The sequence below is a fragment of the Pseudophryne corroboree genome, chromosome 6, assembly GCF_028390025.1.
Source record: "Pseudophryne corroboree isolate aPseCor3 chromosome 6, aPseCor3.hap2, whole genome shotgun sequence".
Taxonomy (NCBI): Eukaryota; Metazoa; Chordata; class Amphibia; order Anura; family Myobatrachidae; genus Pseudophryne; species Pseudophryne corroboree.
This window is the reverse complement of record NC_086449.1, coordinates 253,788,745-253,810,768: the sequence shown is the minus strand read 5'-3', so window position 1 is coordinate 253,810,768 and position 22,024 is coordinate 253,788,745. Positions and strand designations below refer to the sequence as shown.

The window sequence follows — 22,024 nt, the reverse complement described above, 5'->3', positions numbered from 1 at the left end:
TCACACAGGTTTCATTCAACCTGTGTGTTTTCAGGAGAAAGGGAATTATTTTTTACAGGCAATCAATCTGTATAGCCTGTAAAAATAAAAAATTAAAAAATCAGTGAAACATCAGGAAACATCGCAAGAAAAAAAATAGAATTTAAAATCAATTTTCATATGAATTCAGAAATCACTATAATAAATTGAGGCCCTAACAAAACAATGTAAATTAATACTAACATTTAAATCAGAAGAAGCTAATGAGCCCAACAGATGGAGTCATTTATTTCATTATTTTACTAGTGTTATGAGCTCTACAAACCAGATAAATTCCCCTGGGCTATTTATTATAAAGTAGCTGGACACAGGTTTAATAAAACAGAGGCCACAAATTCTTGTTTTCAGGTTCCACCAACTCTGGCCTGTAAGCTGAAAACAAGTTCACTCAATGAAGAGGGCAACATTAACAAAGTACACATAAATAAACATCACTGATTATGTTTTGATATTTTGCCCTTATTTATCAATGAGTGATACATTTCACTGTGAGTGAGTGATACACTGCACCAGCCAATCCGCTCCCACAGTCTGTAACATGGCAGTTAGGAGCTGATTGGCTGGTGTAATGTATCACTCACAGAGAAATTTATCACTCATTTGTATCATTTTCATGCACAGGATGAAGCCACAAACAAATCTAAATGTGGCATTAGTATTGCAATCTAACTTCTAATTATCTGTCAAACAAAGGACCTGCCAGAAAATAGAGGATGGGATGCCTACATTTGCTTTTATTAAGGGGTACATTAAACTATATGGTACATGCAACTATTACCGCACAAAAGGGGTGGTATTCATGTGACCGGCGGTCAGCAGACCGACGGTCACATGACCTCCTCCAAAATCCCGCCGCCTCACTATCCCAACGGTCGGCATGCCGACCAACAGGGACTATTTCCACTCGTGGGTGTCCACGACACCCATAGAGTGGGTACAGAACCCGTGGCGACCGCAAGTCGCCACCGAATCTGCAGCGTGGCGAGTTCAGCAAGCCCGCAAGGGGCTTGCTGCACTCGCCCCTCCCCGCCGGGATCCTGGCGTCGGTATGCTGCCGGGATCCCGGCGTCGGTATGCTGACCGGCCGTCAGGAGACCATCGGTCAGCCATACCACACCCCACAAAAGGACATCAGTTTTAGAATGCCTAACTACTTTATAAAAGCAAGTCCAAGCATGCTTAAAAATATTAGTGACCTCAATCTTGGATGTGCCAACCTTTTTTTACGTTATAAGCTTTTTCTACCTTAGTATAGCCCTTGTTCCTTTTCATCATGACATGACTCACCTGAACATGGATGACCGGAGGGTATGAAAAGTTAAACATTACCATCTAGACTGCCTCAAAAGCACTAAAATACCCAAAAGTATAGTTCACAATTCCTATAAAACACCAAGCCTACCTCTAATTCAAGAGCTGATATACTGTACTTAGGATGTCTTCAGCTACTCCCGGACTTCAAATCACAATCTAATTTAATCTTAGGGACTGTATAACAAGTTGATCTGACAAAACCAATTCTTTAAAAATGCTAAGAATTAAAGTTATTAAAATAAGACAAGAAAAAAAAAGCCACTACGCTTGATGAATAAACATAGTGATCAATTGACATATAAATGGATATAAATGCAAAATAGTTTCTTTAAAATTAGACAAAAAATACAGAAACAGAAAAACTACACTCACCGGGGAAAAAGGTTAGAATTGTTGGACAATTCACAGTAGCAGACTGTTCCACCAAACATGAGAAATTTTCGAGTGATTACACTACTTTCCCCCTTACTCATACTGATCCATCGTTTCACAGCTTTAAACTAGTGATGAGCGGATTCGGTTTTACTCGGTTCTCAAAACGGCATCTTATTGGCTATCCAAAACACGTGACATCCGTGAGCCAATAAGATGCCGTTTTGAGAACAGAGTAAAACCGAATCCGCTCATCACTACTTTAAACCAGTTGAAAACACTGGTTAGGCTCATTATTTCTGTAGACATTGATTACAATGGGTGTGGTATAGACAATCTACAGTAATTAGATAAACCATATGGTCGACATGCATCCAGTCGACAGGGTCAAAAGGTAGACATGGAAAAGGTAGACCGTAGAAACAATTATTGCAAACATATACCCTCATGGGCTCGCTTTGCTCACCATGCTTCAGGCAAGGTGCCTCGCTTCAGGTTACTATTCTCAGTCGTCGACCACATGGATGGTAAATCAAGCAAAGGTTGAAAAATATGAGAACCCCCCCCCCCCCCCCCCCCAAAAAAAAAAAAACAACCCAACTTGTGTCGCCATTGTCATGTTGACCTTTTGTACCAGTCGACCATAAGCACTGTCTACATTTAACCTGTAGACCAGGCATTCCCAACCACGGTCCTCAAGGCACACCAACAGTGCATGTTTTAGTAATATCCAGGCTTCAGCACAGGTGACTTAATTAGTAGCTCAGTTATTTTGATTTAACCATCTGTGCTGCAGCCTGGATATCACTAAAACCTGCACTGTTGGTGTGCCTTGAGGACCATGGTTGGGAATGCCTGCTGTAGACCTTTTGACCATGTTGGGTTGACCTTTTGACTGCCTATCTATATACTGGATCCAGATTACAATCACGTTATTGGGGATAGTTTAATTATTTTACGAAAAGCAACTATTCTACAGGGAGGGGTGTGTGTGTGTACACATATACAAACTACTGACAGAGATGACAAGCTCCAAGAGGTAGGGATTGGGGTTCAGCATACTGGTAGAAGCAGTCTCCCTTGTACATAGTATATTTTGCCGATATTTGAAAGTTTGTCTGCGTCCTACAGTGTCGCACAATAGTCTGTTGCAGTTGGACATCTCCTGCACCATCTATTACTGTGGGTAATGTATCCACTGCAGCATCTAGCAGACATTTTTAACTGAAGTAAAATGTGTGTTCCACTATCACCTGTTTAGCTGCAGTCTTACATGGGTCCAGTGAATAGCCACCTTCTCTAATACTGGACATCATCTGCATGTTGCCTGATGCACTGGTATTTTGGGGCTAGACTTGCGCCTTTAACCTTTGCTTAAATTCTTGTGCCTAAGCAACGTCTGAACATCCATTTCTGTGGCAGCAACTTTTCCAAGGGAAGAAGAAAAACAAATAGACCTTAGGAGCGAGTACAGTAAGATGAACTTGCCCTATGGGGACAGGTGACATTACCCATCCAATAGCATTTATTCACCAAATAGCAAAATTAAAATGAAATAGCCAAACTGATGCACGAAAAACTCAAAATGGAGTTATACAGAGCATCTCGGCTGCAGTCAATATTCTTTCTGCTATGCATCATAGTCATATATATATAGATTTTATATTTCATTATCTCTCCAAAGCAAGCTCTAATTTGAAGGACAAAACTGTATTTAGTTCTGGTAGCACAGTGGCATGAATATGGATTTTGATTTTTATAATAGTGCCCCATAAAACTAATAACAAATAACAAAACATAGTACTGAGAAGTCATCTGGGGGCAGGTGTTATAACAGAGAAAACAGAGTAAGAGGTGTCATATCAGAGGTCTAGGAGATCCAAACAGTGCATGGCTAATAATAAATTTGATATGCAATCCATATGTAGGTAATTCCTATTGCCTAGACCAGTGGTTCCCAGATTTTCTGGAATCACAGCACCTTTGAACATGCGATTCTTTTTTCACAACACTCCTAGAATAAATGATTAAACTTCGTAATTGTGCTTACCTGTCATCCTTAGACTCAGTTATGTGGTGGTGGACAGGATTTGCTTCTGTTTGTCCACAGATTTAATGATTAGCAGTCACCAGCATTTGTTTTGCCAATCACATTGACCACAAATAATTTGATTTGGTCATGGACCACCAACCCAAAGCACCTCTGCAAGTGTCCTGAGACACCCAGTTTGGGAACCGCTGGCCTAGTCTAATAGCCTTAGTATAAACTGGATGTTATGAGAATAGATTAGTCAGGTACACTTATATTCAGTTACTTTGCGTTAGATGGTAGCAGTGTACTTCTGAGTGCTTTGCCGTTTACAATGTCTAGAAACCCTGATGTGACAGTGTGTCAAAGAATACGTAATCTGAGGTAAGTCCCGTGGATCAAAAAACAACAAACTTCCCTACACTAGTCTTTCTTAGGAGACAGGATAACAGACAAGGGAGAAGAGGAAGAGCTGGGCTATATACTATAAAACTTCCTGTCTAAACATAGGAGAATGGGATACTATCCCAGTATACTGGTTGCCATGGAGGAATGAAGAAGAGATACATTTTACAACAATTTATCCACAGGATTGGTTTACAGTTTCCCAGTGGCTGCTATTGTCTGCAACCACTGGGTGGGGGGGTCCTGCCATGCTGACCGATCAGCAGTGATCGGCAGCACGGCAGACACAGGGGGAGAGTGCAGGGAGGCAGAGGGACCTTCCGATCCCTCTGACAGTGACAGCAGCAGTGGAGGGAAGTTTCCCTTCCCTGCCGCTGCTAACACGGTTTATCTGACTGGTCGCATCCTGTGCGAACAGGTCAAATAAAGCACTTGCTGGTGTGGTTGCATCTGATGCGACCATGCCAGGCAAGTGTTAAGAGGAGCCCCCCCAAAATAGTGCCCGATCCTGCCGGCACCAAACTTAAAACTGTCTGGCCGGTGGCTGTGGGCGGGGTATGCTGGAGAGGGAGCATGAGCATGCTGGGAAAGAAGGTGCAACTGTTTGGTGCCTAGACGTTTATCACCAGGCAATAGCCAGTATTCCCTGTGCCCCCTAATGGACGGAGGAAGATATAAATATCTTATTGTAGATAAGATACTGATACTTTGTGGAGAAGTAGGTCACAACTTGGCAATCATCACATTAATTGGCAGAAAACAGGTTTTCAGAGATGGGAAACTACCCTAAATGGCTCAGTAATACATTTTTTAGGGTCCAACCAATAGGTCGAAAACCCCGGAATTAAACCACATACTACATGCCCTAATTATAACAAATACTTACTCTGAGACATTCAGAGGTGCGAGACTGGCCTGACCAGAGAAATGCAGAAGGCGCAGGCTATCGGCAGGGGTTGAGACAATCTTCTGTGTAACAGGGCTCTTATGCGGTTCTATGAAACGATAAATGGAGACAAATAAAAATACGTTGAGAAATCAACAACATAACTTCCTGTACAGGTAAAACAAGAAATGATTACCTAGAAGTTTGACAGTACGGATATACAGCTGCCTAATATCCAACACTAATATTTAACATATCTTCATGAACAAATTTTGGCCTCATTTTTAAACTTTTTTTGATTCCAAAAGTACCGTACTTAGGAGGTAATTCAGAGTTGATCGCAGCAGCAAATTTGTTAGCAATTGGGCAAAACCATGTGCACTGCAGGGGGGGGCAGATATAACATGTGCAGAGAAAGTTAGATTTGGGAGGGTTATTTTGTTCCTATGCAGGGTAAATACTGGCTGCTTTATTTTTACATTGCAATTTAGATTTCAGTTTGAACACACCCCACCCAAATCTAACTCTCTCTGCTCACGTTATATCTGCCCCCCATCCCCCCCCCCACTGCAGTGCACATGGTTTTGCCCAACTGCTAACAAATTTGCTGCTGCGATCAACTCCGAATTAGGCCCTTCGCTTCTTACAGTAATCATAATTTCTGCCCAATTATCTCATATAAATACACATAATCACTGGTGAATACTTTCTCATAGGGTTACATCATTTGAAAGCGGAGCCTTCCTTTTTCTCAAACAAAGCCTGAGTCTGTGGATGCCAATATGGGGGAGATAGGGGAGAGCACATATAAAGTACTTTCTCTCCTAGTCCCTGGTTTTGAAAATAAATCTGCATTGTTTATGCTGGAAGATTAGAGGCTTAATGACTTCATCACAAGTCAGATGTGATGTCAAGCCCGCACCCTCCAAAGTCTGCGTGACATCAACTATTGAAGTTTTCTCCCCCATTTGAACCCCTGCGGTGCTTAGGGCCACTCACCCTTAGCAGCAAAGGAATTAAAGTAGGAAGCAGCTGGGGCCATATGTGAAGGCTATATGTGTTGCCCATCACTGATACAGGTTCAGAGGAAAACCTAACAAATATGATTTGCGCCTCTCTTGAGCTTAATATATGAGGCCAACAATCCTCTCAGGCATAACGGACAATACTGAACATTTTTATTTAATGGGGACATAACCAATATGAGACTAGAAATAATACTACAAATAACACAGATTTAAATGGATTTAGTGATTGTTACTTTCTGAATTACTGGCCTCACCAAATAAATCTTCCTGACTGGAGACGAGATCTGACTCTTCCTCTTCCATATTTGCACAGCATGATTCCACATTGGCCTGGGAATCCTGATGAGTCTGCTGTCTAATGGACTCTTTCTGAGCATCATCTGCACAGCTGGGATTCACTACAGTGCCAATGTTTTCTTCACTTTCACTGTAAGCAGCTTTCCCAAGTCCTGCTTCTTCCTGTTGTCTGAAAAGACAGACATTTATATTACATTGTAATGTAACTACATAAAGTATAATCAACGCGCAAACAGAAATACCATTGCAGTTTTAATGTCTTGCAAATAGACTTTGAAACCCTATTTCTAAATGGATCTTAACATAATAAATACTAAATGATGCCAATATATACCCAATAATATCAGAAGCCCTTACCAAGAAATTGGTTCACTATTGTAGCACAAATAGGTCAAAAATCACTGTGAAATGAGACACCATCAGGTAATGGGTACATGGAATCTGAAGACTCCATGTTCTCTTTTATCTAAGGATGACACTGGGTGTAGTAGGGCATGCCGGCGGCCGGGCTCCCGGCGGCCAGCATACCGGTGCCGGAATCCCGACCGCCAGCATACAGACAGCTGGGCGAGCGCAAATGAGCCCCTTGCGGGCTCCCTACGTGCGCCACGCTACTATTCTCCCTCCAAGGGGGGTCGTGGACCCCCAAGAGGGAGAAAAGGTGTCGGTATGCCGGCTGTCGGGATTCTGGAGCCGGTATACTGTGCGCCAGGATCCCGACAGCCGTCAAACTGAATACCACCCATGACACTAATAGGCTAGAGTGGATCAGGCTGCTCGGTACCATCTTGCTCTATTTGGCCACAAACTACTGCGGTCAAATTGAGCAATGATCAGGTCAAACTCATGTAGTGTATTTTTAGCTGAGGTTCTAGTGAAGAGCCACAGCCATATTCTAAAATAGGCGTAATCTCTCCAGATGTTAGATTTAAAATCTCCACCATGCTGGGTAAGAAATATACAGAGTGTTGTAACTTCTGAACACTGGTAGCCACACGTCTGCTACTAAAAACCCTATGCACAATACCGTTGGAACTCTTCTTCTGGTCTGTGTTCTCTGGCATTCCTGCTTTCACAAGAGTCAGCACCAATATTACAGAGCTCTGAAAAAGTAAAACAGCAACCAGTAAACTTTAAGCTAGAATTTGTGAACATTTATTCAAAAGAAAAATTAAAAAAAGCAAATAACAGAAAAAACGGTGCAACATTACCATCCACAATTATGTGAGCTTTCCTAGAATTTTCATACAGCGTGAAACTAGTATAAAACAAGTCACAAAAAAACAGCGACTACGGTATCAACCCAATAAACTAGGGTTACAAAAAACATATAACAACAATATTAACAGCAGCTCAAACTAGAAGATGTAAGCCCAGCTAACCCCTGCATGTTAATGTCCAAGAACATTACACCCAGAAATAGCAAGAGCCACATGTTGCCCATCTTACAGGTTTGTGAAATGAGGCTTCATTAAGACAGGCACAGGAAGATTGTGGACTCAAACACCTTATTTTACAAAACGCATTCTTTATAACAACTTGTTTCCAGTTTATACAGATTTACTTTCTCTGAAGCTAATAAGGATGTTAGTTTCATCCACTGAATGCAAGACAATACAAAGAAAACCTCTTCTCAGAGCAGAAACCCCTCCTGTGTGGCAGTGTCAAGTTGCATTAAACAACCCAGATAAGAAAAATAGTAAATGCAGAAACTGGCAATGATCATGGTTGGTATATCCAATATGTGTACATCTTATGCTACCCTTTACAGTGTACCTTGATGCAGACACATTCTAGAAACTCCTAGTCTTTCAGTTATCACAAGTCAATATAACTATGTGAGCGCAATTTTTACAGCTGTATTCAGGTATCCATATGAACCACAAAAGTATGCTCAATTCTACATGAGCCACATGGTGTCTGTCATAAAGGATGGCATCTTGGCAAATATCCATACAATACATAAAGGCACATTCCCTACTCTCTACAAGTCTTCAAATGACACTGGCCTGACAAAAGGAGCCAGTGCTTGTGCTGTTCTAGAAATGGCAGTGCCACAGTCTTACGGATAAGAGAATCTGTAAACACCCCTTAGTGATTTACCTATGTGCAGATACAAGTAAATTTGGATACCAGTAGATTGAAGTATTATATTCACTTAAGGTCATGTTTGCTGAACATTTTTGACATTTGAGATGTAGAATTTATGGTGTTCTACCTTAAGGTGCGTACACACTTCTCTTGAACGGCCGATATATCGTGGGTCCGTCGGACAGTGTGTACGGACGATATGTCCAAACTCCCTCGTTCACAGACATATCGCGTCGGCCCAGTAGCACAGCCGACGGCCAATATATCTACCAATATATTGGCGCGTAGATGTGTGTGTACATACACATGCTGCGGCAGCCAGCGGCGATTGACAGCTGAACTGGGCGGGCGTAGTTCATGACGTCAGTCACCGACGGATCGGGCAGTGTGTATGCATAGCACACTGCCCGATCTGTCCATAGACATATCTGCCGATCAATTGATTGGCAAATATATCTATCAGTATGTACCCACCTTTAGTTGAAGCAATATATTTGTATAAAATTACCTTATGTGGCAAAGCTGATGCATCTCCTGAAAAGAGGTCACCCAAGCCTGCTAATGGTTATACTAGCCAAAGTGACCCAGTCTTTTTCTAAAACCATTAACTGATAAACTTTTTCACTTCTTGTGCTTGGTATTGTAGTACATGAATAGTATTAGTGTAACCGAGTTATCAAAGTGAACGAACAGATGAGGTGAGCAATTACATCAGTGAATAGCTAGCAAATCCAAGTATCAAAGTGGTTAAAAGGAAATTTGTCCCGAATCAGGACAGATTTGGAGGTATGGATCACTAAGTGATGCATGGTTTTTATTTCTCATCAGCAAGATGTGGAAATGTTGGTAATGAGACCCTTTGATAAATTATTTTGCCTATATGACTACCAGCTGTGTTTACTGGATACAGATCTGGTAAAGGGGTACACGGGCAGGCCTATAACTAGTATCCCATGTAGATTATTTTAGAATGCATAAAAATATAACATGTCAAATGGAGGATCAACAAAAGTGAACCAAAAAAAAAAGTCCATCAATACCTTCTTTTTTACATTCAAGTGTCTGAGGTCCAGAATGTATATTCTCTTGTAGAATGCCCTTTGTAGTTTCATCTCTTGTGCTAAGCCCTTCTAAATCCTGGCTCTGGGACAGTTCCAAAACCCCAAAAGCTAGCTGGGATGTCCCTGAATCTGCAAAAAGATGCACAAGTTTGTCAGCCCAGCATTTAGTACCATCTGAGAAAGACAATTTGTGGAAAATTAATATTCATTAGATATCAATATATTCACTAGTCTGAAATTATTAGATTACAGGTATATTTTAAAAGCAGGTCAGTTTTCTTTCGAGAATGTCCACATCTTTAGACAGATTTAGTGTCAGAGCCAATATAGGACCTGCACGTGCCTAATGTAAATAAGCAGAGAAAGCATTACCGATGCACACAATCTACAAATGATGAAGACTGACTATTTTCAGCCTTACCTTCAACATGCAGCGATTGTGTAGTGCAGTCAGCAGGATCTTCAAGCTCACTATGTTCATCACGGTTGAAATCACTAAGTATGACAGGATGGACACACAGATAAAAGCCCACAAAAAAAGAAAAGTTCTAAAATATTTTTGACATTCAAGGTCATTAAAATAAGAATTTACTCACCGGTAATTCTATTTCTCGTAGTCCGTAGTGGATGCTGGGGACTCCGTCAGGACCATGGGGAATAGCGGCTCCGCAGGAGACAGGGCACAAAATTTAAACGTTTGACCACTAGGTGGTGTGTACTGGCTCCTCCCACCATGACCCTCCTCCAAGCCTCAGTTAGGATACTGTGCCCGGACGAGCGTACACAATAAGGAAGGATTTTGAATCCCAGGTAAGACTCATACCAGCCACACCAATCACACCGTACAACTTGTGATCTGAACCCAGTTAACAGTATGATAACGTAGGAGCCTCTGAAAAGATGGCTCACAACAATAAACAACCCGATTTTTTTGTAACAATAACTATGTACAAGTATTGCAGACAATCCGCACTTGGGATGGGCGCCCAGCATCCACTACGGACTACGAGAAATAGAATTACCGGTGAGTAAATTCTTATTTTCTCTGACGTCCTAGTGGATGCTGGGGACTCCGTCAGGACCATGGGGATTATACCAAAGCTCCCAAACGGGCGGGAGAGTGCGGATGACTCTGCAGCACCGAATGAGAGAACTCCAGGTCCTCCTTAGCCAGGGTATCAAATTTGTAGAATTTTACAAACGTGTTCTCCCCTGACCACGTAGCTGCTCGGCAGAGTTGTAATGCCGAGACCCCTCGGGCAGCCGCCCAAGATGAGCCCACCTTCCTTGTGGAGTGGGCATTGACAGATTTAGGCTGTGGCAGGCCTGCCACAGAATGTGCCAGTTGAATTGTGCTACAAATCCAACGAGCAATCGTCTGCTTAGAAGCAGGAGCACCCAGCTTGTTGGGTGCATACAGTATAAACAGCGAGTCAGATTTTCTGACTCCAGCCGTCCTTGAAATATATATTTTCAATGCTCTGACAACGTCCAGCAACTTGGAATCCTCCAAATCGCTAGTAGCCGCAGGCACCACAATAGGCTGGTTCAGGTGAAACGCTGATACCACCTTAGGCAGAAAATGAGGACGCGTCCTCAATTCTGCCCTGTCCGAATGGAAAATCAGATATGGGCTTTTATACGATAAAGCCGCCAATTCCGACACTCTCCTGGCTGAAGCCAGGGCCAGTAGCATGGTTACTTTCCATGTAAGATATTTCAAATCTACCGATTTAAGTGGCTCAAACCAATGGGATTTGAGAAAATCCAAAACTACATTGAGATCCCACGGTGCCACTGGGGGCACAACCGGGGGTTGTATATGTAGTACTCCTTTTACAAAAGTCTGGACTTCAGGAACTGAAGCCAATTCTTTCTGGAAGAAAATCGACAGGGCCGAAATTTGAACCTTAATGGACCCTAATTTGAGGCCCATAGATAATCCTGTTTGCAGGAAATGTAGGAATCGACCCAGTTGAAATTCCTCTGTCGGGGCCTTCCTGGCCTCACACCATGCAACATATTTTCTCCAAATGCGGTGATAATGTTGTGCAGTCACCTCCTTCCTGGCTTTGACCAGGGTAGGGATGACCTCTTCCGGAATGCCTTTTTCCCTTAGGATCCGGCGTTCAACCGCCATGCCGTCAAACGCAGCCGCGGTAAGTCTTGGAATAGACACGGTCCCTGCTGAAGCAGATCCCTTCTTAGAGGTAGAGGCCACGGATCTTCCGTGAGCATCTCCTGAAGTTCCGGGTACCAAGTCCTTCTTGGCCAGTCCGGAGCCACTAGTATCGTTCTTACTCCCCTTTGCCGTATAATTCTCAGTACCTTGGGTATGAGAGGCAGAGGAGGGAACACATACACTGACTGGTACACCCATGGTGTTACCAGAGCGTCCACAGCTATTGCCTGAGGGTCTCTTGACCTGGCGCAATACCTGTCCAGTTTTTTGTTGAGGCGGGACGCCATCATGTCCACCATTGGTCTTTCCCAATGGACTACAATCATGTGGAAGACTTCTGGATGAAGTCCCCACTCTCCCGGGTGAAGATCGTGTCTGCTGAGGAAGTCTGCTTCCCAGTTGTCCACTCCCGGGATGAACACTGCTGACAGTGCTATCACATGATTTTCCGCCCAGCGAAGAATCCTTGCAGCTTCTGCCATTGCCCTCCTGCTTCTTGTGCCGCCCTGTCTGTTTACGTGGGCGACTGCCGTGATGTTGTCCGACTGGATCAACACCGGCTGACCCTGAAGCAGAGGTTTTGCCAGGCTTAGAGCATTGTAGATTGCTCTTAGTTCCAGTATATTTATGTGACGAGACGTTTCCAGGCTTGACCACACGCCCTGGAAGTTTCTTCCTTGTGTGACCGCTCCCCAGCCTCTCAGGCTGGCATCCGTGGTCACTAGGACCCAGTTCTGTATGCCGAATCTGCGGCCCTCTAACAGATGAGCACTCTGCAACCACCATAGCAGAGAGATCCCCATTTTTCCCAGGACTCTTGTGCATTGATGCACAGACACTGTCCCTGGTTTTAGGAGGTTCCTGACGAGTTCGGATAACTCCCTGGCTTTCTCCTCCGGAAGAAATACCTTTTTCTGAACAGTGTCCAGAATCATCCCTAGGAACAGCAGAGGTGTCGTCGGGATCAGTTGGGATTTTGGAAAATTCAGAATCCACCCGTGCTGTTGGAGCACTACTTGAGTTAGTGCTACTCCGACCTCCAGCTGTTCTCTGGATCTTGCCCTTATCAGGAGATCGTCCAAGTAAGGGATAATTAATACGCCTTCTCTTCGAAGAAGGATCATCATTTCGGCCATTACCTTGGTAAAGACCCTGGGTGCCGTGGACAATCCAAACAGCAGCGTCTGAAACTGATAATGACAGTTTTGTACCACGAACCTGAGGTACCCTTGGTGTGAAGGGCAAATTGGGACATGAAGGTAAGCATCCTTGATGTCCAAGGACACCATAAAATCCCCTTCTTCCAGATTCGCTATCACTGCTCTGAGTGACTCCATCTTGAACTTGAATTTTTGTATGTACAGGTTCAGAGATTTCAGATTTAGGATAGGTCTTACCGAGCCGTCCGGCTTCGGTACCACAAATAGCGTGGAGTAATACCCCTTTCCCTGTTGTAGAAGGGGTACCTTGATTATCACCTGCTGAGAATACAGCTTGTGAATGGCTTCCAATACCGTCGCCCTGTCTGAGGGAGACGTTGGCAAAGCAGATTTTAGGAACCGGCGAGGGGGAGACTTCTCGAATTCCAACCTGTAACCCTGAGATACTACCTGCAGGATCCAGGGGTCCACCTGCGAGTGAGCCCACTGTGCGCTGAAATTCTTGAGGCGACCCCCCACCGCCCCTGAGTCCGCTTGTAAGGTCCCAGCGTCATGCTGAGGCCTTTGCAGAAGCCGGGGAGGACTTCTGCTCCTGGGAAGGGGCTGCTTGCTGCAGTCTCTTACCCTTTCCTTTGCCTCGGGGCAAATATGAATGTCCTTTTGCTCGCTTGTTCTTATAGGAACGAAAGGACTGTGGCTGAAAAGACTGCGTCTTTTTCTGCTGGGAGGGGACTTGAGGTAAAAAGGTGGACTTCCCGGCTGTTGCCGTGGCTACCAAATCCGATAGACCGACCCCAAATAATTCCTCCCCTTTATACGGCAATACTTCCATATGCCGTTTGGAATCCGCATCGCCTGACCACTGTCGTGTCCATAGACTTCTTCTGGCAGATATGGACATCGCACTTACTCTTGATGCCAGAGTGCAGATATCCCTCTGTGCATCTCGCATATAAAGGAATGCATCCTTTAATTGCTCTATAGTCAATAAAATACTGTCCCTATCCAGGGTATCAATATTTTTAGTCAGGGAATCCGACCAAGCCACCCCAGCACTGCACATCCAGGCTGAGGCGATTGCTGGTCGCAGTATAACACCACTATGTGTGTATATACTTTTTAGAGTATTTTCCAGCCTCCTATCAGCTGGATCCTTGAGGGCGGCCGTATCAGGAGACGGTAACGCCACTTGTTTGGATAAACGTGTGAGCGCCTTGTCCACCCTAGGGGGTGTTTCCCAGCGCGCCCTAACCTCTGGCGGGAAAGGGTATAACGCCAATAACTTCTTTGAAATTAGCAGTTTTTTATCAGGGGTAACCCACGCTTCATCACACACGTCATTCAATTCCTCTGATTCAGGAAAAACTACAGGTAGTTTTTTCAGACCCCACATAATACCCCTTTTTGTGGTACTTGCAGTATCAGAGATATGCAAAGCCTCCTTCATTGCCGTGATCATATAACGTGTGGCCCTACTGGAAAATACGTTCGTTTCTTCACCGTCGACACTAGATTCGGTGTCCGTGTATGTGTCGACCGACTGAGGCAAAGGGCGTTTGACAGCCCCTGACGGTGTTTGAGACGCCTGTACAGGTACTAACTGGTTTGCCGGTCGTCTCATGTCGTCAACCGACTTTTGCAGCGTGCTGACATTATCACGTAATTCCATAAACAAAGCCATCCATTCCGATGTCGACTCCCTAGGGGGTGACATCACCATTACCGGCAATTGCTCCGCCTCCACACCAACATCGTCCTCATACATGTCGACACACACGTACCGACACACAGCAGACACACAGGGAATGCTCTGATAGAAGACAGGACCCCACTAGCCCTTTGGGGAGACAGAGGGAGAGTTTGCCAGCACACACCAAAGCGCTATAATTATATAGGAACAACCTTATATAAGTGTTGTTTCCTTATAGCTGCTTAAATATATATAATATCGCCAAAAAATGCCCCCCCTCTCTGTTTTTTACCCTGTTTCTGTAGTGCAGTGCAGGGGAGAGCCTGGGAGCCTTCCTAGCAGCGGAGCTGTGTAGGAAAATGGCGCTGTGTGCTGAGGAGATAGGCCCCGCCCCCTATTCCGGCGGGCTCTTCTCCCGGTTTTTCTGAGACCTGGCAGGGGTGAAATATATCCATATAGCCTCATGGACTATATGTGATGTATTCTTTTTAGCCAGAAAGGTATTAACATTGCTGCCCAGGGCGCCCCCCCCAGCGCCCTGCACCCTCAGTGACCGCCGGTGTGAAGTGTGCCTGAGCGCAATGGCGCACAGCTGCAGTGCTGTGCGCTACCTCATGAAGACTGAAAAGCCTTCAGCCGCCGGTTTCTGGACCTCTTCTTACTTCGGCATCTGCAAGGGGGTCGGCGGCGCGGCTCCGGTGACCCATCCAGGCTGTACCTGTGATCGTCCCTCTGGAGCTAGTGTCCAGTAGCCTAAGAAGCAAATCCATCCTGCACGCAGGTGAGTTCACTTCTTCTCCCCTAGGTCCCTCGTTGCAGTGAGCCTGTTGCCAGCAGGACTCACTGAAAATAAAAAACTATCAAAACTTTTACTCTAAGCAGCTCTTTATGAGAGCCACCTAGATTGCACCCTGCTCGGACGGGCACAAAAACCTAACTGAGGCTTGGAGGAGGGTCATGGGGGGAGGAGCCAGTACACACCACCTAGTGGTCAAACTTTTAAATTTTGTGCCCTGTCTCCTGCGGAGCCGCTATTCCCCATGGTCCTGACGGAGTCCCCAGCATCCACTAGGACGTCAGAGAAAAGGGTACAATAACATGTTGTGGCAGGGACAGCGTGATTCCACATGAGGTTAATGTGGAACGGCAGGCTTTTGCAGAATTGGAGCAGCAGCAACAGTTCCGATTGAATTCAGTTCGGGTTTTGGTGGAGTATGTTGTATGTCACAACTGGGCTTATTACTACAACGTCCCTGCTACTTTTAAAAATGTGTTTGTTCAATAGGTCATTGATTCTGGCAGCGAACCAGTCACCCAGACAATAGGACTGGGGTGTGGGATTATGTTAGGAGCCATCTGAAATTGTTATTAACTGCATTGGGAAGACTGTGCCTTGTTGCGCTGTGACTGTTGTTGCTGTTGTAAAACTGCCTGTAAAACCTGACCCGCAAACCCTGCATGAAATTGTCTAACCTACCTGAGGTTGAAAATAAAGTGAGTTGTACTATATGCAGTCTATGTGGTTCTGTCACAATGTGCTATGAAATGAATTCATTTTATGGTGTATTATTGTATAAGGGTCATTAAATATCAAGTGGACCAGGGATCACCATCTGACCATCTACAATTTGTATGAAGATTGGCATATACGTCAGACTAACATTGGGAAAAATTTTGTTCAAAGATATGTGATACCTGTAGTAGGAATAGTAGCTAATTACTGAAGGGAACACAATAACAGTTCTCAAATATCAGACTGCACTGTTTTAATGTCTGTGATAACATTACCTAAAACTGCTCTCACAAATCTTACCGTGAATTTTTGGCTATTTTTGAAGTCCAGTAACACAAAAGAAGCATAACTCTAGGCCTATGTACCATATGTATTGCATACTATAAATAAAAATTTTCCCAACGTTAGTCTGACATATATTCCTACCATCATGTAATATTTGAGATGGTCGGGTAGGGACGATCTACAAAATTGGTTGCATTGACAAGTAATGATCCATAATCTTACTTTCTCTGATCCTGTTAAAATGGTCCCTCAAGTCATCTGTAGCTGGGAGCCACTTAGAGATGTATGCTCTCCAAGAAGGGGAACTCAATCCTTCAAGTACTCCTCAAAGCAGAATACAGATTCTAACAATTCAATCCAACACTATTGAAGAAGACTGGACAAACTGAGCCCTCCTGAACTCATGTAGTATATGGCTTAATCGGGAAAGCCCTCTCGTATATATGTGGGGCCAGATTGGAGAGAGTCTGGATTATCCAATACTGAATATCAACTTAAATTGTCAATATGAAGACACTAACACTGCCTTATACAGTCTACTGTGCTGCATTAGATGTGTTTTTATCGCCAGCTAAACCTAGACTGTCTAAAACATATTGTAACAAAGACCTAAAAATTTGTTTTATTATATGTACCAACTAGAAATATAACATTTTTAAATACACACATTTACAAAGTTGAATACAGATAGCATTTAGTATTCTGCGATGGCCAGTAAGAGCTGTAACTAAATTCTATATAGCAAGTAAAACTCTTAGAAATACTGCCTGTATAATTAATAAAAACAAGTTTTATGGTAAGAACTTACCTTTGTTAAAACGCTTTCTGCGAGGTACACTGGGTTCCACAAGGAAAGACATAGGGGTGTAGAGTAGTATCTTGATCCGAGGCACCAACAGGCTCAAAAGCTTTGACTGTTCCCAAGATGCATAGCGCCGCCTCCTCTATAACCCCGCCTCTATGCACAGGAGCTCAGTTTTTAGTTAACGAACCCAATGCAGCAGCAGGAAAAGAGACGACAACAGTTAGTAGCCACATACACCACACTCTCACGACAGGAGAAGTGTCAGCGGCTAATGCCATACCAACCCAAAGAAGCTAAGTGCGTCAGGGTGGGCGCCTTGTGGAGCCCAGTGTACCTCACAGAAAGAGCTTTAACAAAGGTAAGTACACTGGGCTCCACAAGGATAGACATAGGGGATGTCCTAAAGCAGTTCCTTATGGGAGGGGACGCACTGTAGCGGGCACAAGAACCCGGAGTCCAAAGGAAGCATCCTGGGAAGCGGCAGTATCGAAGGCATAGAACCTTATGAACGTGTTCACAGAGGACCACGTGGCCGCCTTGCACAATTGTTCAAGGATCGCACCGCGGCGGGCTGCCCAAGAAGGTCCAACAGACCGAGTAGAATGGGCCATAATGTGAGCAGGAGCTGACAGACCAGCCCTCACATAAGCATGAGCAATCACCATTCTAATCCATCTGGCCAAAGTCTGCTTGTGAGCAGGCCAGCCCCGTTTGTGAAACCCAAACAGAATAAAGAGAGAATCAGATTTCCTAACAGAAGCAGGTCTCTTCACATAGATACGGAGAGCCCGTACCACATCCAAAGACCACTCTTTGGGAGACAAATCAGGAGAGACAAAGGCCGGTACCACAATCTCCTGATTAAGGTGGAACGAAGAAACCACCTTAGGCAAATAACCGGGACGAGTCCTAAGAACCGCCCGGTCACGGTGAAATATCAGATATGGGGAACTACAAGACAAATCCGACACTCGTCTAGCTAAAGCAATAGACAGCAGAAACACCACCTTAAGGGAAAGTCACATAAGATCAGCTGAACCAAGAGGTTCAAACTGAGACTCTTGTAACGCCTCCAAAACCACCGACAAGTCCCAAGGAGCCACAGGCGGGACATAGGGAGGTTGAATACGCAACACACCCTGAGTGAAGGTATGCACATCAGGTAAGGTCGCAATCATTTCTCTGAAACCACACCGACAAGGCAGATATTTGAACCTTGAGGGAGGCCAGACACAGGCCTAAGTCCAGGCCCTGCTGAAGAAAGGCAACAACTTGGCTGTACTAAACTTGGAAGCGTCATAATTGTTAGATGCGCACCAAACAAAGTAAGAATGCCAGACCCTATGGTAAATCCGAGCAGAAGCCGGTTTCCGGGCCCGCAACATAGTTTGAATGACAGCCTCAGAAAACCCTTTAGCCCTCAAGACGGAAGCTTCAAGAGCCACGCCGTCAAAGACAGCCGGGCTAGGTCCTGGTAGACACAGGGGCCCTGAACGAGGAGGTCTGGGCGTTGTGGAAGTAGAATTGGACGCTCTGACGATAGGCCCTGCAGGTCTGAGAACCAGTGCCGTCTGGGCCATGCTGGAGCTATGAGAAGCAGATTTCCTCTTTATTGCTTGAACTTCCGAATTACCTTGGGCAGGAATGACACCAGAGGGAACACGTACGGCAGCCGAAACCTCCACGGCACCGCCAGTGCATCCACGAATGCTGCTTGAGGATCCCTTGTCCTTGCTCCGAAGACCGGAACCTTGTGATTGTGTTGAGACGCCATCAGATCTACGTCTGGAAGGCCCCACTTTTCCACTAGGAGTTGAAACACTTCTGGATGGAGGCCCCACTCGCCGGCATGTACGTCCTGACGACTGAAAAAGTCCGCTTCCCAATTCAGGACTCCCGGAATGAATATTGCCGATATGGCCGGTAGATGGCGTTCCGCCCATTGCAGAATCCGTGAGACTTCCTTCATTGCCAAACGGCTTAGAGTGCTGCCTTGATGATTTATGTAAGCCACTGTGGTGGCGTTGTCCGACTGTACTTGAACAGGACGGTTCTGAATTAAATGCTGGGCCAGGTTCAACGAATTGAAGACCGCCCGCAATTCCAGAATGTTGATCGAGAAGAGAGATTCCTCCTTGGTCCACCGACCCTGAAGGGAGTGTTGCTCCAGCACCGCGCCCCAACCTCTTAGACTGGCATCTGTCGTCAACAGGACCCAGTCGGATATCCAGAAGGGACGGCCCCTGCACAATCGTTGGTCCTGGAGCCACCAGTGCAGCGACAGGCGGACCTCCGGAGTCAATGAGATCATGTGAGACCTGATTCGGTGAGGCAGGCCATCCAACTTGGCTAGAATCAGCCTCTGGAGAGGGCGAGAATGGAATTGAGCATACTCCACCATGTCGAATGCTGACACCATGAGGCCCAGCACCTGCATCGCCGAATGTATCGACACTTGCGGACGAGAAAGGAAGCAACGAATCCTGTCCTGAAGCTTCAGGACTTTCTCCTGGGACAAGAACAACTGCTGGTTGTGGGTGTCCAATAGCGCTCCCAGGTGCACCATGCTCTGAGCAGGGACTAGGGAGGATTTCTTCCAGTTGATGAGCCACCCGTGGGCTTGTAGAAACCGGACAGTCATATCCAGATGACGTAGGAGAAGTTCTGGGGAATTTGCCAGGATCAACAAGTCGTCCAGATACGGCAGTATCCTGACCCCTTGACGGCGGAGTACCACCGTCATCACCGCCATAACTTTGGTGAAGACTCGCGGAGCCGTAGTTAAACCAAAAGGTAACACCCGAAACTGGTAATGGAGGTTGCCAATCGCAAACCTCAGGTATTGCTGATGGGACACTGCTATAGGAATATGCAGGTAAGCATCCTGTATGTCCAGGGAGATCATATAATCCCCGGGTTCCAAGGCCAGAACTATAGAGCGAAGGGTTTCCATACGGAACTTGGAAACTTTCACAAACCTGTTCAATGCCTTGAGATTGAGAATGGGCCATGAGGACCCATTCGGTTTCGGGACTAGAAACAGCAGAGAATAGTACCCCCGGCCCCTCTGAACAAGAAGCACCTGTACTACGACTCCTGTATCCAGGAGGGTCTGTACCACCGAATGTAGAGAGTTTGCCTTTGTCTGGTCCAACGGGACGTCGGTCAGGCAAAATCGATGAGGGGGACGGTTTTTGAAGGCAATGGCGTAACCTCGAGTGACGACTTCCCGTACCCGGGCATCTGAAGTGGTCTTCAACCATTCCTGGGTATACCCTAGAAGCCGGCCCCCAACCCTGGGATCCCCCAGGGGGAGGCCAGCCCCGTCACGCGGCAGGCTTATCGGTCTTGGAAGCTAGCTGACGGGCAGCCCAGGCTCTTTTGGGCTTTGGCTTACCAGGTTTGGAAGTGCGGGCCTGCTTGTGGTACGCCTGACCTTTTGCTTTACCTGAAGGGCGAAAGGAAGTACCTTTAGCCTTCGACACAGAAGGAGCGGTACTTGGCAGACAGGCAGTTTTGGCAGTAGCCAAGTCAGCCACTATCTTATTTAAGTCCTCCCCAAACAGAATATCTCCCTTGAAAGGGAGTACCTCCAGGTTTTTACTAGAGTCCAGATCCACAGACCAGGATATCAGCCACAATATCTGTCGAGCCAGGACTGATGTAGTAGAGACCTTGGCTGCTAGAATACCGGCATCAGAAGCCGCCTCTTTAATATAGTGAGAAGCTGTGACAATATATGACAAGCATTGTCTAGCATGGTGAGAAGAGATTTCAGTTTCCAACTCTAGGGCCCATGCTTCAATAGCCTCTGCAGCCCATATTGCTGCAATAGTGGGCCTTTGTGCAGCCCCCGTGAGGGTGTAAATCGCTTTCAGACAACCCACGTTTATCCGTAGGCTCTTTTAGAGATGTGATGGAAGTGACAGGTAGAGCTGAGGAAACCACCATCCTAGCCACATGTGAGTCTACTGGAGGAGGAGTTTCCCAATTTTTAGACCGCTCTGGCGCGAGGGGATAGCGAGCCAGCATCTTCTTTTGAGGCACAAACTTCTTTCCCGGGTTTCCCCAGGGTTCCTGATGTATATTCACTAGGTGGTCAGAGTGAGGTAAAACTTGTTTAACCACCTTCTGACGCTTGAACCTATCTGATTTCTTAGGAGGGACGGATGGCTCGGGATCATCCGTAATCTGTAGAATCAACTTAATAGCCTCCAAAAGATCAGGAACATCCACATGTGAACCACCCTCCCCATCAGCAGTATCTGTGTCAGAATCTGTGGGGTCAGTGTAAGCGCCATCTTCATCAGACAAGGCGTCAGTGACAGCAGTGGATTGTGAGGAGGTAAGAGCTCACTTAGAGGACCCCTTGGTCTTAGGCGAGCGAGGGTCAGACTTTTTAGTAGTCAAGGACTGGTTCAATTTCTTCAATTGAGCAGACAAGTTATCCGCCCACGGCGGGTTAGCTGCGGGGACCACACACGGTTGAACCGGCATAGGAGGTCCCATAGGGGGTGTTCGTTTAGTAACTAGAGTATTTAGAAGCGTGGAGAAAGTAGCCCACGGTGGGTCATTATGGGCCCCCGTTGCCACAGTCCCACTGGGGGGCAAGGAGCCCCCAGAACCAGAGCCAACAGCTGCTATAGTCCCCTCATAGGGATCTGTGGCTTCAGATAACACAGTACAATTATCAGCAGCACTATACCTCTAAACCCAAACCCCTGCGCAGTGTAGTCAGCACAAGCAGAGATACAGGAGAGATATTGACTAAAATCACAGAGAAAAATATGTATTAGAGTATATCTTGTGAATATCCTATATTATTATAAAACCTGACGCACCAAGCCCCCTCAGGTTATAGAATATA

At 45.5% G+C, this 22,024-nt stretch overlaps 1 protein-coding gene across 6 annotated transcripts in view; it reads right to left on the bottom strand.

Annotated features, from left to right (window-relative positions):
- The window catches only part of TP53BP1 (tumor protein p53 binding protein 1), a 361,011-nt gene that overhangs the window by 253,483 nt on the left and 85,504 nt on the right, over window positions 1-22,024 (bottom strand). For 5 of the 6 annotated variants that reach the window (XM_063925917.1, XM_063925915.1, XM_063925912.1 and 2 more), the window contains exons 5-9: window positions 9,944-10,017; window positions 9,502-9,651; window positions 7,398-7,473; window positions 6,328-6,539; window positions 5,046-5,154 (exon numbers count right to left, since the gene is read on the bottom strand). In XM_063925917.1, the coding sequence (XP_063781987.1) occupies window positions 5,046-5,154; window positions 6,328-6,539; window positions 7,398-7,473; window positions 9,502-9,651; window positions 9,944-10,017 (621 nt within the window). Of the gene's footprint in view, window positions 1-2,978; window positions 3,106-5,045; window positions 5,155-6,327; window positions 6,540-7,397; window positions 7,474-9,501; window positions 9,652-9,943; window positions 10,018-22,024 lie in introns of those variants that run through there. The other variant, XM_063925918.1, reaches the window with a different exon arrangement.